General features: G+C 40.9%; 1 protein-coding gene across 1 annotated transcript in view; it reads left to right on the top strand.

The window, feature by feature from the left end:
- The window catches only part of LOC309608942 (uncharacterized protein), a 574,070-nt gene that overhangs the window by 494,014 nt on the left and 62,070 nt on the right, over positions 1-17,986 (top strand). The window contains exon 9 of the mRNA XM_082349690.1: positions 16,941-17,001. Within this exon, the coding sequence (XP_082205816.1) occupies positions 16,941-17,001 (61 nt within the window). The remainder of the gene's footprint in view (positions 1-16,940; positions 17,002-17,986) is intronic.

Raw genomic sequence — 17,986 nt, 5'->3', positions numbered from 1 at the left:
TGCCATATAGTGCCTCACCTAAGAAAAGTGAACCAGACAGACATGGTTCCTGAATCCCTGGAAGAGTTCAGTGGGGAAGATGTCCATGGAACAAAAAGTGTCAGATGATGAATTAATTGCAAGTATGATAAAGCAGAAATCAAGAGAGCTAGGAAAGCTGATCACTGGGGCTCTAATCTTGGAGGGGGTGGAGCGGACAGGAAGGCCTTTTAAATCAAGAATTCTCCTCCTCTTTCCTGTAAGCTTGCAGGGAAGGTATACAGGTATTTTTCTTAGGAGATTCAGAACAGACTCTTAGAGCTATTTTTCTGTTAAATTTCTTATTAAAAATAGAACAAAACAACTCATGGGTTTTAGAAATCATACGGTAGACCATTAGGAAAACTGAATTAATGAAGTAGGTTAAATATGAAAATATGATAAAGTCTCGTAGTAGTTTTCTCTACAGGAGTTTCCTTCTGCTTCAGGAACCCTATCCTCCATCTGTTCATGTGAACTTTCATCCAGTCTACTCTATGGCTGCCCTGTCCTGATAGGTTTGGGGTTTGGGATAAACACTCTATGTTCATCCACTAGGACTTTTGCCTCTAGCTGTTCCCGAATTCTAGATTGTTCCTTCAACACAGAGGTTTTACACCCTTGAGGGCTTTCTACCAACATACAACTATGCCAGTTTTTCCTCTTAGATCTGTTTTAAAAATTTACATTTTACTTAAGATGTTAAAATACTTAACCCAGGGGCTTCAGTTTCTTTCCCATATAATGTAGCTCTGCATATTATATTTCCACCTAAAAATATAGAGGAGAATTTGTAAAATATTTAGGTTAAGAAACCATAGCACAAACCTAATTTATAACATGTTATAAATAATAATGAAGCAGTTTTCTAATTAGAAGCTGTTTCCCCAAATAAAGTCATACCACAGTGGTTTATTTCTGTAGTCCTTTTGAAAAAAATCCGTTCATCAGCATATCTGAAATCCATATACTAAACTGGCAGAAAATCAAAATATTAATTTTATATAGGGAGGAAAACCCCTAAAGATTTTCATTTAAATATCTACATCTTGGACCCATTTCAAGTTCTGATTTAAAATCAGGGGTTCAATATTTTATGGCAGATTATAAGGCAGAATCCAGAGAATTAGATGAGACATTTTCTGACTCGTATTATCTCCTTGAAGAACCAAATTCTTGCTTTCAGATTCATTTTCCGTATGATTTCCCTGTTGGATACGTCCTGGATGCCGTGGTGAGAAGCCAGCAGGAAAACCCCAGGGAAGAGGTCAGAAACGATGCTATCAGAGACAGAAATGTCATGGGACAAGGACTGAAAATTGGAAACAATGAGAGAGGGAGAGAGGGGAGGGAGGGAGAAGGGTAGAGAAAAATAAAGAGAGGGCGAGATTGAGAGAAAGAGAATTTGTATGCAAGGGAGCACAATATAAGAAAGAAATAATACATGGAATACTGCCACCAACATGATCATTTTGGTTCATCTTATTTAAACCCTCTTTAAGCCTTCACTTGTAATTAATAAGAATTGCTATTTAAAAAATTTCAGAAGGACTTCTGTTTACTGTTGAAGCATAAAAGAAAAATATTGGCCTTTCATCATCTCCAAAAGGAAAAAAAAACCCACACGATTTATGTATATACTTTGGAATCAAAGCCCCTTTTAAGTCTCTTGGAGCTGATCATGAATAGAAGCCAAGTCTGATCTCCCCAAATAATAAAACAGTGGAGAAAAAGATAATGCACCCTCTACCATTTAAGCAGTTGGCCCACATCATTAAAAATGGTTCAAGTAAGTGCTATTAAATCGGCCCTAAGAATGCAATGCACTGAAATTTGTGCATAGTAGGGGCTGTTTTTCCGTGTAGAGGCAACTACTGATCCATCAGTAATAGGTACACTCTTCACGGTTGCTTTCCCAAGAGTGGTGCTGGCCTGCACGGCTGCCATGCTGGTCACTAAGCCTCCCTAACCCATTCTCCCTTGGGACTGATGCTGTTGGCTATGGGTTTTTCCTGTAAAGGGGAATTCACAACCTCCTCCTTTTACTTTCCAAGTGGAGGAAACATGAATTATGTATATCAATACTAGTACTCAATTGAGAAGGTCACTTACCAGATAGTAGAGTTTTGATGGAGGTGAAAACTTATCCTGGGAGGAAGAAATTAGCTGTAAATTTGGTGAAGAAGGCAGCTGAATTTTTCTCCAGCAAAGCCAATTGAGATATACAACCTGAAGCATATAGCAAATGTGATGGAGAGCCAGCTGAAACTTAATAAGTTTTCCCACTGAAGTGCATTTGGGAGGTGGGGGGATTTCAAATAGAGATAAACAGCAATCTAAGACTGGGTAAGCATCCTTAGAGACAATCATTTTTTAGACAGAAAACAGAAAGGCTTATGTATACAGCTGGTATTTACATGAATTCCTCCCACTAATGCCTGGGACTTTGGAAGACACACCAAGAGATAGGAGGTAAGCAGCTGTCTGTGCAGATGTTGTCAACAAATAAGATTTGAAATTCTGATCTATTACGTAAAAGCCTATAACCAGTGACTTTTACCTGGGGATCTGGGGAAGAAGGGAATCTAACTGACCTCTAAATGCTAGTGTGTTCAGGGCTTATTCCTGAGCCTCCTTTAGCTGCCTTTTCTCCCCAGGTGAACTCACCAGTATGTAAATGCAATCTATGCTGATTTAATGTTTGTAAAGTGCTGAGAACTGTGCCTAGTTCATAGTAAACACCATAGAAGTGTCAGCTCTCGTTACTTATTATAGCTAATTGCCTAGTAACTGTTTCTACTTGAATGTTTGATAGGTATTTCCGAATTAAATCCAAAATGGAATTGAAGGTTTCACTGTTCCCCCAAACCAATCTCCCCTGTGTTGTTTTTCCATCTCTGTTATAACAGCTTGACCCAGTGACTCAGGCCAAAAGCTTAGGAATCACTGCTGATTCCTCTTTTTTCTCTTACTCTTCACATCCAATTCATCAGTAAGTCATTCTTGTCAAACCTCTGAGACAGAAAACAAATCCATCCACTTCTCTTCATCTTCGCTGCCACTGTTCTTGAACAAGCCTCCCCACCTCTTGCCTGGAGGACTGCAGAGGCCTCTTCCCTGTTTCCTTTGCTCCCAGATACCCTTACGATCCATTCTCCACGCAAGTAACCAGAAGGATATCTTTAAAATGGGAATAGGGGTCAGGCTTATGACTCACTAATGACTTACCAGTGCCTTTGGCATAAAGTTGAGTCTCCTTTTGGGCTGCTATAACAAAAATGCTATAGGCTGGGTGTCTTAATGAATAAATACTTGTTTCTCATAGTTTTAGAAGCTGGAAGTCCTATATCAAGGTGCTGAAAGATTCGCTGTCTGGTGAGAGCCTGCTTCCTTGTTCAAAGCTGTCTTCTTGATGCGTCCTCACATGGCAGAAGGAGTGAAGGAGCTCTCTAGGTCTCTGTTAAAAGAGCACTAATCCCATTCATGAGGCCTCCACCCTCATGACCTAATCACCTCGCAAAAGTCCTACTTCCTAATACCATTACATTGGGGGTTAAGATCTCAACATGGGAATTTTGGGAAACACAAACATTCAGTCTATAGTACCTTCCCAAGTCTTTACCACCTGACCTTCTCTAGCACCTGCCTATCTTGTGCTCACTACACTCCAATCAAACTGGACTTCCCTTTGTTCTTTTCTTTTGTTCCCCTGCATCGTCTCTGCCTCCATCTCCAGCATCCCTCACCCACAATAGGTTCCTTCTCAAAGTTCAGGTTGCAGCTCAAGTACTGAAGACTTTCCCTTACCCCTTGGCTCACTCTAAACAAGCTCCTACCCTCTTTACTCCAGGGAGGTTCTGTTTCTGCATTCATCACCATCTGAACTCATCTTCTTCATTTGCTTATCTACTGGCACATTGGCCTTCTCCTTCTACTGTTAGTGCAAGCTCTAGGAGTGCAGGGCCTTTTCTGTCTTGTTCACTGCTGCATCTCATGGTGCTCAGGACAGTCCTGGAACAATGAAGTGTCTCAGTGAATACGAATGAATACAAAATTATTCAGGAGCCACTTCACCTGATCAATGAGCGGGGGATAAAAGTTTAAATCTTATTTATAGAAAACAGTAGCATGCATTATGTATAAGAATAGTAAAACTATAAGATGAGGGGCCTGGTGATTTACTTAGAAAAAATGGAGGGTGGGAATAATACCCACAATCTCTCTGTGTGCCTGTCTGAAGTCGAGCTCTTCATCTGCCCACTAGATCTCATCTCCTTACCTACTCAAGGACGACATTCCAGAAATTTCTCTCTCTTTTTTTTTTTTTTCTAAAATTATACCTTTTTTGTGCTCTACTGGATCATTTCCATCATGCAAAGATATTGTAATTTTTCCCTTCTTAAAAAAATCAAAAACAAAGAAACAAACCAAAATTCAACTTGTTTCCTTGTCTTCCTAAGTTTACAGAAAAAGATGTCTAGTCTTGCTGCTCCAGTCCCACTCTTCCAATTCTTTTCAGACCAGCACATCACCAAAATTACTGTTGTAAGCATCACAGATGACCTCCACATAGTTAGTCTTTAGCCTTCGTCTGAATTTTCCTAACAGTAACTCTTGATCACTCTGTCCTCCTTGATATGATTTTCTACTTGGCTCCCAACACACCTCACTCTCTTGGCTACTTCTTTTTCTACCTTCCTGATTGCTTCTTTTCAATCCTTTTTTTGCTGTTTCTCCTTATCTCCCTCAATTCTAAGTATTCAAGTGCCCTAGGACTTAGTCTTCACTCACTTCCTTGGTAACTTCTTAGAGCTTCACAGTTTTAACTTCCATCTATATGCTTATGACTCCCTGATTTCTGTCTCACACCTGGACATTTTCCAAGTCTTGCCTATTCATCATCTCCACTTGGATATATAATAAACCTCTCAAAATTAAAATGTCCAAAACAAAACCCCTGATTTTTTTTTCACTCAATTCTCCTCTTCCACTGTTGTCTCCAGCTAAAGAAATGGTGACTCTTTTTGATTCCTTGGAGGGGGAAACAAAAACTTGGAGCCTTGGATCCATCCTGGACATCTCGTTTTCTTTCCATCCCCACATCCATTCTGTAGACTCTACTTTTAAAATGTACCCAGATTCTGACATTGTCTGTCTTCACTACTATGCTGGTTGAAGCATCCTTTTTTGCATAGATTATTTCAATATTCTCCTAATTGTTTTCCTTCTTTCCTTCCTGAACTATTAGAATTTATTTTTAGCACAGCAGCCAGAATGATCCATTTAAAACCTAAGTCAAAGTCACTACTCTGCTCAAACCAGTGCTTGCCTTCTTGCTCAGAGTAAAAGCTAAAGTCCCCATAGTGAGTTATAAAGGCTTTATTTCCCAATAGACTGTAAGGTTCCTGGGAGGTTTATACAGTCCCTACAAGGCACCTGGCACATTATAGGTACTTAATAAATATTTGCTAAATAAATTTAAAAAGAGACCCCTCCAGAAAGGAGGCAGAGAAACACTATATGTCATTAATGTCTTAAATTCCTCCAGAAACTCCCAGTGAGGGTCAAGTAATGTAGAACTTGGAGACTAACCCTCTCCTATGTAGTCTTTTACCCATCGCCTCTCTGTCTTCATGTCCTAGTTCTCTACCACTCACTTATTCCCCTCCCACAACACTGTCCTTCCTACTGTTTATCAAACATGTCAAGCATGTTTCTGTCTTGGGGGCATTGGTACTTGCTACTTCCTTTGCCTGGAACCCTCTACCCCAGAAATCTGCATGGTTTTCTCCTTCCCCACCTTCAATCCTTTGCTCAAGTGAATCTTTTTTTCAGTAACTCCTTTCCTGACCATCCTTTTAAGAATTTTAATCCCACACTCATACCAGCCTCCTCTTCCCTAAAATATCCATCTTCATCCAACTGGTCACCAGCTGACACTCTATAATTTTATACTTTTATTTCATTAATTATAAACTCCTTGAGGGATTTCTGTCTGTTTGGTTCTCTGCTGAATCTTCAACACTTCCAACAAAGTCTGGTTCTCATAGCAGACTCTCAGCAGATGTATGTTGAATGGGTGAATGAGGTAATGAGTAAATGAACTCTGATATGAAGGACTGAAACCTCAGTTGGATAAAGAGTTTGAAAGACAGGCAACCCAGATACTACAGGTGACTTTTTTTGGGGGGGGAGGCATGTGAACCAGATTATTTCTCATGGTTGTGGAGAACTTGTAAGTCAGGTCATTGATCTGCTTTGATTATTGTTGACGAATTAAGACAAAGAAAAGATGAGCCAGAAAACTATGGACATAAAAAAAAGATATTCTGATTTTCAAAAAGAGGGTAAAGTATAGATTCAGCAAACCTCAGATTGGTATACTCACTCCTGAACAAGATTTTAGAATTGATCATTATATTGTTTGTCTGCCTTCTAAAGGAAGTTTACCACCAAGACAAATTTTAGCATACTAAAAACAAGGTTTGTTAGCTAAATTTATTTTTTATTTGCCTTGTCAAAAACTAGACTGCCAGAGAAATGTGAAAGACAGAGTATATTTGCATTTTAGCAAGTCACTAATGAAAAACCTCCCATTATTTTCTTGTGGATAAAATGGGGAAAAATAAGCTAGACCTGACATAATTAGATGGATTAATGCTTTGTTTGACAATCAAATTCATTGCTATCAGCCTAAATAGAAATTCCAGTTGAAAAGTTTTATCAGTTCTTCATGTTTTGGTAAGCATTCTCCATTCTCTCCTTTTCTCCTTGAAGTAAAGGTCATTGGTGCCCTGTGGCTCTCTCTGTGGTCTTAATCAACATGTTTATCCATGCCTTTATCAGTATTAAATTTTCAGGTATGGCTTACTTGGGAGGAATGGCAAATATATTTTATGACAGAATGTAAATCCAATACAATCCAGATTAGCTTGGATGACACGTTGCCTGAGTTTAAACAGCTGCCTGCACCCATGATAGATGGGGCAGACACAGTTTAGTTGTCATCCACGTGAAAAGCATTAGAGGTTTGATTAGGTAAAGTAGAGGTGAAGATGTTACAGAAAGCAGACCTCCCAGAGAGTAGTCCAGACTGCTGGGTGTACTCCCTGTGCCATTCCTCTGCTATCCACTAGGGTGTTATCCTTGCCTGAGTGGGCAAGATGGCTCAGTTTTACGCCAATTTTCTAAAGTGTTGGAAGAAGAATGTCTAGGGAAAGTGATTTCTTTTTTAAAAGTTATTTTTAATTTACATGTAGTAAATTTCATTTTTGGGGGTGTATAGTTCTATGAGTTTTCACGCATGCATAAATTTTTGTAACTACCATTCTTGGTTCTCTGACGAGAGAACATGGGCTTCTCTTGGAGCTTCCTCTTTGTGATTCCATTTTTGGGCTGATCCAGAGCCCAAGTCAACATATATCAGAGGCAAAAACAAACAAACAATAACAACAACACTGCTGGGTTGCTTTGGAGTCTTGAACTTCCTATTCAGTGCTCATGTTCTTATGCACTTTTTCAGAGTCCTCTGGTAGTTGCTTTATATACTTTGCCCAAACTTTTTAATTGAATTTAGTGGGAGAGATAGTGTGGGGTGTGTTTACTCCATCATAACCAGAATTGAACCTCATGATTTCCTCTTAAACACATGGAATGACAGGGACACTCTTCACTTCCACTTACATCCTATTGGTGAGAACTTAATACCAGGGCCACACCTAGCTGCAAAGGAGGTAGGAAATGCATCCTCCAGCTTAAGGTAAGGGGACAAGCTAAAACTCGTTTACTAAGAAGAAAGGAAGAGCAGATTTTGGAGAACACTGGCAGTCTGCCACAGGGATGGTGGCAAAGAATACACTCAATGTGGCTTGAAAGACTAAGATGGCTAATAAGACCTCATGCTACATGTTTATGAGTATGAAACAGCAGGTTAGAATGAGACTCTTCTTACTTTGGGTTTATCTTGGACTCCAGCATGATAGATATTAGAGACCAAAGTGAGGGTTAGACAAATTACCGCATTCAAAATTGCTAAGGAAATAGCTACAAACTGGATCAGAATGTGGAGAGGAGGTAAATGTGGGCAGGAAGTTACTTTGGCAAAAGCTGTAACTTTACCTCCAGCCTGCTCCCCTTAGGGGAGCTTCCATGAAGCCATTTGGAGAGCTTCAGTGTCTGCTCCATCCATTACATTGTTAAGTGGGGGGGGCGGGAGGGGTGGGGTTGGTGGTGCCTGACTCATACCTGAGGATACAGGTGGCTGAATAAAACCAGCTGCTACATCCAACGTTTGTTGGGGTGAGGAGTGGACCATAGGTGGGCCACACAGACGAGAGAGAGCTGATGTAAGGCTTTCTTGAGTCCTGTTTAATCTGTCTACCTGTATGAGAAGAACGGCCCCAGTAGCAAGAACATGAAGGAGAATGCTGAATTCTAGGTGTTAAGGAAAGGTCTCAAGTAATAATCATCAGGACAACAAGTCAAAGTAGAAATACGTGTCACAGGGTCAAGAGATTTTCAGGAAAACTGGTCTTCAGAGATGGAATTCTCAACCAAAGTGCACAAAAACACCCACCCGCCCACACACAAAAAACCCTAGACGTCTGCCAAGCCCAGAGAGAGAGCAGGTTATGATTTAAGACCTTTCCTTTCATCTTATCCACACTAAGTGTGGAAAGGTCAGAAATTAGCTAGCAAGTGGAAGAACAGAGAAGAAGCCAACCACCACCCACCACCGTTCACAAGCACATGAAACCACCACCCTTTTCATGTTGCAGGCTTCCAGCCTGAAGCTGACTCCAGCTGAGGAAGTGGAAAGGATATAGCGTTTGACCAAGTTGATGATTTTGATTCCTATCTCGAAGTGGACATTTTCATTACCAAATTGAGTCTATGTTTGTAACTGAAAGTGACCTTAGGAATGTCTGTTACTTAAGAGTAAGAAAAATATCATTTTTTTAAAACCATCTCTGATTACATTTTGATGGAAAGGTAGGAGACAAAAAGATGTTGTATTTTGACAATGCCACAAATTGTAGCTTGTCAATATAGCAACTACAAGTATGGAGTATTTCAGATGCAAGAGGATAAAATCTGCTCTTATTTTCTCACATTAGAATTTTGAGCATTTGTAGGCACTGTACATTAAGAGGAATACAGAAAGGAACAATTTACATCGAAGCAACATAATAGCAAAAAGATTCAGAAGGATCATGTTACTATTTTCCCAAATTGAAGTACTATCACGAGGAAGAAGATTAAACTTGTTCAGTAGTTTAACAGATCAACTAGGTGGAAGTTTCATAAGTCATATATTTAACAGAAAGAAGACTTCTTTAGTAATCTGGGTCCCCACAGATAAAACAGGCTGCCTTGAGAGATGGTGAGCTTTGCATCATTGGAGATGCTCAAGCTTCATTGGATGACAATGTGGCAAGGTTGCTCGTAGAGGGAATCCAAATACTGGGAGAGTGGTTGAAGTTAGTGATCTTTAAGGCCCTTTCCAACTTTGACATTATGGGATTCTGTAAGTCTCTGTCCAACTGCTTATACTCTTCGGAAACTGTACTATCAAGTCTCAAACACTGAGTTAAATTTAAAAGTACACATATTCTCTCATGTAACAAGCATCCACTCTATCTGATTATTTCTGTCTATTTGAATCTCTTAGGAAACCAGCCAACTGGAAAGAAACGGCAGCAAGTTTTAAAAATTATGAATCCATAACTAAAAAATCCTTTGACTAATGACAGTTTAGCTAAGTCCAAATGATAATCAAATTTGTGATTTGTTTTATTCCACAAAAAAGAAATGTCCAGGGACTTCCCTGGTAGCTTGGTGGTTAAGAATCCGCCTGCCAATGGAGGGGACAAGGGTCTGGGAAGATCCCGCATGCTGCGGAGCAACTAAGCCCGCAATCCACAACTACCGAGCCTGTGTGCTGCAACTACTGAAGCTCGTGCGCCTAGAGCCTGTGCTCCATAACAAGAGAAGCCACCGCCATGAGAAACCCATGCACTGCAATGAAGAGTAGCTCCTGCTCGCCGCAACTAGAGAAAGCCCGTGCACAGCAATGAAGACCCAACACAGCCAAAAAATAAACAAACAAACAAAAAAAAGTGTTTAGGTAGAAGAAACTTAAAAAAAAAAGAAAGAAAGAAATGTCCAGCTTCCCCTGTTTCCCCTCCTCTTCCATTGCTGCCCTCTCTGTCAATCACCTTCTCTCAGTTATCCACTGGCTCTTTACAACTCAATCCTTAGAGACAAAAGTAAATCCTGTTCCTGTGTCCAGGCCATTGTCCGAATACATCTCTCTGGAATACAGTGGAGGAAGCACAGCTGCTCCTGTCTAAATATGCAGAATGGGGTTCCATGTGCTTGCTTGGTTTTTTTTGTTTGTTTTTTGTTTTTTTTTTAGAGTTGTTTATGCCAATGGCTCTTACATTTTTCTCAGATTCCACAAGAGCGGGGATTACATGGTGGATGCTCAATATATAGGGAAACAATGATCATGTCTTCTTTTTGTCTCTCACTGAGAGAAAACCAGATTGATCTCACAAAGAAAGTCACACAGCTTTGAAGAGTGCTGGGCGTTGCTTTCATCCTCAAATACTTACCGATGATGTGGAATACAAAGACAAAACAAACAAGGTCCCTGCTATCAGTGTGCCAATAATCTAGTTAGAGAGAGGAAATATGGGAAAATAGCCATAATAAAAGAAAAGATATGGATGTGATAAATGTTGTGGATAGAAGATAGGCTCTCAGCTTTGGAGGGACCTTGGAGATTAGTGAGTACATAGTCTTTTTACAGTTGGGTAAACTGAGGCCTTCCCAAGTCTCCTGCTGTCTTGACATTCCCATCTCCACATTACTTGAAGCTCTATCCCTCAGCATGACTGATATTGTTGCTTGCCTTTCTAGCAGCCATTGCCTTTTCCTTGCTGACATGATTTTGTTGTTTGGGTTGCAATGTGCCCAGCCTAAGAGGTGAATCATGATTGGTTTAAGGCATGATTATCCTTCCTCTATGCCAATGATTGATATAGGGATGAAGGTTGTGACAGTGGAATTTAAGGGAAGTCAGCTGAAGGCTTATGGGTAAGCTTTCCTTCCTCATTAAAAAAAATAGGCAAGTGAGGAGAAAAGTCTTTTTTGCTTCTTCTCACTTTGCTTCAAGGGTAGATGCTAATTTCTGAGGATGTGACATGTAGCTGGGACAGACTTATTTGTATTATGAAGGGAGGCATTGCTACACATAGCAGATGACAGATTGGTAGACTCAAAGGAATCCAGGCTCAATCTCTGTCAAGATTTCTTGTTAGATATAATAAATGTCCCTTTGATTTAATTGTATGTGTTTCTTCCTTTTACTTGCAACCACAAACATTGCTAAATTTTATCTTCTATATCTCTTCTTCTGCTGTCTTCCCTCCTAACTCACTTTACTGGAACCTCTGGAAAATGAGTTCCATTGTAAATAATTCTGAGGCCATCACACAATACTCTTGTCTCTGCCTAACCTGAAACCTGGCTCTTCTCAGAGGGCACTGAGTCTGTTGCAGCCCTTTCAGAAATTCATGTCCTTCTTCATTCTTCAAATGTCACAGGGGTCAAAGGTAAGAATGACATTATCTTGGCTGCCCATTGCCTTGGTAGACCATTAATTTTCTGCTCTTATGAGGAAAAACCCCTCCTCCTTTGAGGAGGCAGGAGGAAACAGATTGTGATTATACCTGATTATGTTTAATAATAACGACCATCTGGTTAAGGCATCCTCTACCCCTGCATGTTGTCGCCATGTACTACCCCATGACACCGACATCCAAGAAACCCCTTCATATTTCTTTTCTGAAGACTTTGGCAACTGGTTCATAGGTTTCCTTTTTGCTCCAAATACTGTTATCATCATGGCGACTTCAGCATCCATGTAGATGTCCCTTCCAATACTTGAGTTTCAGGAACAGATGTTCAGCCTCTCACTGAAATTGTTTTTTCATTATGGGTGATATCGATGTAGTGATTTAAAAATATGTAAGCAAATTCTTTGACACACCTTCAGTCAAGAGGTGGGGTCTATGTTCCCCCTCTTTGAATTGAACTGGCATGAATGACTCCCTACTAACCAAAAAAATGCAGTGGAAGTGACATTATATGACATCTGAAGCTAGTTTAGAAAAGACCATGCAGCTTCTTCCTGGTTCCCTTGGAATGTTCATTCTAAGGAGGCTAGTCAGCACGTAAGAAGTCCAATTACTCTGAGTCATGCTGAAGAGGCCATGAATAGGTGCTCCAGACAATACTCCCAGCTAAACCCCCAGCTGGCAGAGAGCATCAGTGGACAGCCTTATGAGTAAACCATCTTGGACAGCTAGTTGCACTTTCAGATGATTCCATCTCCAGCCATCGAATCACCCCCAATGGCTTTTGAGTTTTTCTAGGTAAAGTCCTAAATATCATGGAGCAGAGATAAGCCATGCCCACTGTGCCCTGTCTGAATTTCAGACACAGAAATGTGAGCATAATAAAATAGTTATTTTAAGCTGCTAAGTTTGGGGATAATTTGTTTTGTAACAATAGCAACCAGAACCCCTGCCATTGGCTTTCAGGGGAGTACAGTTTGTCCAATGCTCACAGAAGTCCTTAAGACAGGACCTTCCAAAGCAGGGAGGCAGGACAGAGCAGGCTGTGATTGTACCTTGTTACACCCAATAATAACTACTGGATTTTGAACACTACCATTGTGCCTGAGACTGTGCTTAGGTTAAGCATGTGAATTTTGTTATCAAACAAGTATGGGTTCAAACTCCTGCCTTGCTGCTTACCAGTTGTGTGATTTTGAGCAAAAAACCTTTTAACGTTTCTAAGACTCCTTTTCCTCATCTGTAAAATGGGAAAAATAACAACCATCTCATAGGATAGTTTTTAAGATTAAATAAGAAAAAGTGTATAAAGCCATTGACACGCAATAATGGTAGCTATTTGATAACAACACAAGAATAATATGATTTGTAAAGGGCAGAGGTGAGAGATGAAGTCAGTGGAAGAGGAGAGGGTGAGGCTTTAGGATCTTGAGTGTTGGGAAAAGGAGTTTGGAATTTGAGGGAACTACAGGTTTTTAAATTAATTATTTTTTATTTATTATTTTTAATTAATTAATTTATTTTATTTATTTATTTTTGGCTGCATTGGGTCTTCATTGCTGTGCACGGGCTTTCTCTAGTTGTGTCGAGTGGGTGCTACTCTTCGTTGCGGTGGGTGGGCTTCTCATTGCGGTGGCGTCTCTTGTTGTGGAGCATGGACTCTAGGCTCGCGGGCTCTAGAGTGCAGCCTCAGTAGTTGTGGCACATGGGCTTAGTTGCTCCGCAGCATGTGGGATCTTCCCGGACCAGGGCTCAAACCCGTGTTGCGTGCATTGGCAGGTGGATTCTTAACCACTGCGCCACCAGGGAAGCCCTAATTTTTCATTTTAAATGAACAGTTTTTAAAAAAATCAATTTAGTCTTTTAATTATGTGTGAGAGAGTGGCTTTGGTGTTCTAAAAATTATGTTTGGACACACTATAATATTTATCATTTATTTAAAAAATATTTAGGAACTATTTCCAGTGTGAAGCAAAGTGCAGAAAAACCAGTGTATTATTCACTGAGGATCAGCCTCCCGCCCAGATGCTGATATTTCAGTGCCTTTGTGTTTTAGGAGATGAAGCTGTTAGGGTGGTGCAGAATGAATGGAAAGGTGGAGTGTCTGAACAGGGAGGCTAGTCGGGGTCTTTCAATTCCAGCATTACTGGTAGGTGTGTTGTTGTGATTCAAGGATGGGCGGGAGGCTGGATGGGAAGTTTTGGTATGCGAAACCCTAGCAAGGAAGACTTGACTGGCCTGACCTTCCAGGAGACCTGTGGTCAAATTCCCCTACCCAGCCTCCAACACCTTACAATTAATCATTTTTTTCCTTTTGCTTGGGAAAAAAAATAAAATTAACATCGTGCAACTACTAAACAGGTTACACTAAGATGTGTGAGCAATTTTGTCAGAAATATCAATTCTACATATTGCAGCAAAGGAAACATGGAATGTTTGCCAAGTTCTTGTGAGAAATCTCTGTCTAAAAATTGTGCCAGCTTGCTAAATATAGAGTCATTACCAAGAACAGAGACAACTAGCCTGTTCATCCCACCTCAGAGGAGATGACGGGGTTATGCTGGATATTGCCCCGCCGATGGCTTCCACTCCAGGGGACTTAGGAACGGGGTCAGGGCACCTTTCTTCCCCGGAGCCACAGTCTTCCAGTGTCTGTAGCTGCCCCTCCCCACACAAAGTGGCAGGAAGTTTCCATATGTCCTCCTACACCTGAGAAGAAAGAAATCTCACATGCAGATGGCTGAAACAAAGCTGGGTGCTGTCTGGATATCACTTAATATTCTTCCAAGTAAAGAATCCACAAAAGGCACGAGAGAAACTCTTTGAATGCTCTCATAGTGTCCTGAGACCTCTGTTGAATTGCTTTTACAGAACAAAGTTAGGTCTGTTTCCCTAGCAGGGAATTACGTTTAATATTGGAAAACACCTAAAAATGTAATTGACTGAATATAAAAGAGTCAAAATAGCTCAAGGTATGAAGGCTGTAGGAAAATGGGTTGGCTTGGGGGAAAGAGGCATGCGTGTGGTTTTGGATATCGTGAGGACAAGCATGAGAATTGTTGTGTGGGAAGGTAATTTGTGTCCCATGCAAAAGCCTGCTTGTGGAAGAAAGTGCCAGAATACTGCTCTAGTGGGTTGCATTGTGTCCCCCCAGAAGACACGTCCAAGTCCTAACCCTTGGTAACTGTAAACGTGACCTTTTTTGGAAACAGGGTCTTTGCAGATGTAATTAAGTTAAGGATCTGGAGATGAGATCATTGTGGATTTAGGATAGACTCTAAGTCCCACACCAGCGTCTCTTTAGAAGAGAGAAAGGGACATTTGAGACGCAGAAACAGAGACACAGAGAAGGAGGTGATGTGAAGACAGAAGCGGAGATTGGAATGATGCATCTACAAGCCCAGGAACATTAAGGATTCCTGCCAGCCACCAGAAGCTAGGGGACAGGCATGGAACAGATTCTCCCTTAAAGCCTCCAGCAGGAACCAACTCTGGCAACTTGATTTTGGACTTCTGGCTCCATAACAGTAAAAGAATAAATTTCTGTTGTTATATGCTACTCAGTTTGAAGTAATTTGTTACAGCAGCCTCAGGAAACAAATACAACCACCCATAAAAACACACATACACACACAAAGAAGAGACCCAGGACTAGAAAAAAGGACCCTGGTAGGTATCGGACTGTGCTGTTCAATATGATAGCCTTAGCCACATATGGCTATTCAAATGTAAGTTAATTAAAATTAAATGAAATTAAAAATTCAGTTCCTCAGTTGCACTAGCCACAATTTGAGGGCTAAATTGCCACATGTGGCTCATAGTTACGCAATGGGACAGCACAGAGAAAGAACATTTCCATCATTGCAGGAAGACCTACTGGACAGCACTTCTGTAAGAGCCACGAATCAAGGTTCCATCTTTAGAGGCAAGCGGTGTGCATGGGGGCTTCATATCTGCTTTTTTACCCACAGCTGCACCGGAAGATAGCCATTATCGCTGGTAGTGTCACTTTTGATTATGAAGGAAAAGCAGCAGCAAGGTGTAAATATAGTACAACCACCTATCTCAGGTTTCCTCCCACATACCGTCTTCCAAAACAGCAAACATATTAACTGATTGTACTGACAGACAATTCTCTTCCAGGCCAAAATCCTACACCACTAGTTCAGAAACCATCAAACATGTTCTTATCTACAAAATACTATGTGAGTCATATCCAGGTGAACATATTTGTTTGATTCCTTTCCTTGTATATTTCTATTTCATCTTAAAATTTTAAGAGCAATTTCCCCCCTTACAGCCTTTTACCCTCTGGTGGGCTCCGTGGCTTTTGGGAATAGCAGGAGCTCCCTGATGGGCTTAGAAAACTAGGGAAAGATTCTTAACAGGGGAATAAAGTGATATACACTTGATTTTTCCCCAGGAGATGAATCTGGCAATGATGTTAGAATGATTTGAAGGGGTAAAGACTTGGCTGGGTGGTCTTGATGAAAATGGGAAAGAAATTATTCTCTGAATTGCAAAAGCTGCCGTCACCGAGATCCACCTGTTTAGGGCTATCTTTAGCTTCATTCGGGAACATTTTATCCACATAACCTTTCTTTCCCTTATTTTTCTTGCCTCCAGATACAGACAAGGAGGAATTTGCAACATTAAGATGGGAAACAGCATCACAGGATTGTATGTGTGTGTATGTGTGTGTGTACGTGTGTGTGTACGTGTATGTGTGTGCGTGAGAGAGAGAGAGAGAGAATGAGAGAGAGAGAAAGAGAAAGAGGAGAAAGAGAGAATCATGGGAGATACATATATATATATATATATATATATATATATATATATATATATACACCATATATGTATATGGTGGTGCATTTTGTTGGTTACAGGTAGAATGAATAGTATGGCACTCAAAAGTTTCTTACAGCCTGACACCAAACACATTACTCCTTCCACCCCAAATCCCTCCCTCCCTCTGCTCTTAGAACCACACGTGCTGTCACAGAAATATGCTATACACACCTGTGCCTCCATCTTTTGTCCTTCTTCACTTTGCCGAGAGTGCTGTTTCTTGTCCTCTCCCTGTGGTAAACTCCTGACTCCTTTTCAAACCCAGTACATATGTCACTGCCTGTAGAAATCTTTCTTCTGCTACTCTCCTCTCTCTTCAGAAGGTATTCCTGCTTTTTATGATTTTCCCTCTCGACTGTCAAACACGTTCATCTATCATGCAGACCTTGAATCAGTTGCATTGTTATTATTTTCTTTATTTTTTATCTGCAGATGATTCCAGCACCATCAGTGGATACTCAAGGAAGGCGTGCTGAATGGATATCTGAGCTAGGTGAGGGTGACGTGGAAGCAGAATGCAAAGTTGATGCAAGATGTGAATCTCTCAGCTGTTTTTCTCCTGACTTGACACATGCTGCTATGACCTGTTTTCATTCAGTACAATTCATTGGCCTATAGCTTAGAGATAGCATGTCATTTTACACCCAAATGAATTACTCATCATAAGTAATAGATTATTTCATTCTCCTCACCCTTCCACATGCATTTGCCCCACTCATCCCATCTGCCCCATCCCTACTGCATCTTCCCCATCTTAGTAAATGGCACCTCCCTGCACTCAATTGTTCAAGCCAGAAAGCTGGGAGCCATCTTTGATTTTGTCCCCTTCTCTTTATCTTTCTTCCTCCCACTCATTAGCACAAATTGTCAATTCTATCTTAAAATGATCTCTCTCCTTCTGGCCATCTCCACAGCCACCACCCTGACTACCCACCAGTATCTTTTGCTTGGGTTACAGCCGTAGCCTTTTAATTGGTCTTCCCATATCTGTTCTCCACAGAGTGGTGGCCAGTTTGATATAGAAACATAAATTGGAGAATTTCACTCCTCTGGTGAAACATTTTAATGGCTTCCCACTGTCCTTTTTTTTTTTTTTTTTTTTTTTTTTTTTAAAGATTTATTTATTGATTAGTTGATTGATTGCTATGTTGGGTCTTCGTTTCTGTGCTAGGGCTTTCTCCAGTTGCGGCAAGCGGGGGCCACTCTTCATCGCGGTGCGCGGGCCTCTCACTATCGCGGCCTCTCTTGTTGCGGAGCATAGGCTCCAGACGCGCAGGCTCAGTAATTGTGGCTCACGGGCCTAGTTGCTCCGCGGCATGTGGGATCTTCCCAGACCAGGGCTCGAACCCGTGTCCCCTGCATTAGCAGGCAGATTCTCAACCACTGCACCACCAAGGAAGCCCCCCACTGTCCTTTGAATGAAATTGAAGTTCCCAAGAATGGCCCAGAGGCCCTGAGTGGTTTGACCCCCGACTGCT

The sequence above is a fragment of the Balaenoptera borealis genome, assembly GCF_965194805.1.
Source record: "Balaenoptera borealis genome assembly, chromosome: 13".
NCBI classification, from domain to species: domain Eukaryota; kingdom Metazoa; phylum Chordata; class Mammalia; order Artiodactyla; family Balaenopteridae; genus Balaenoptera; species Balaenoptera borealis.
Note: the sequence above shows the minus strand (reverse complement) of the source record. Positions and strands in the feature narration are given on the sequence as shown.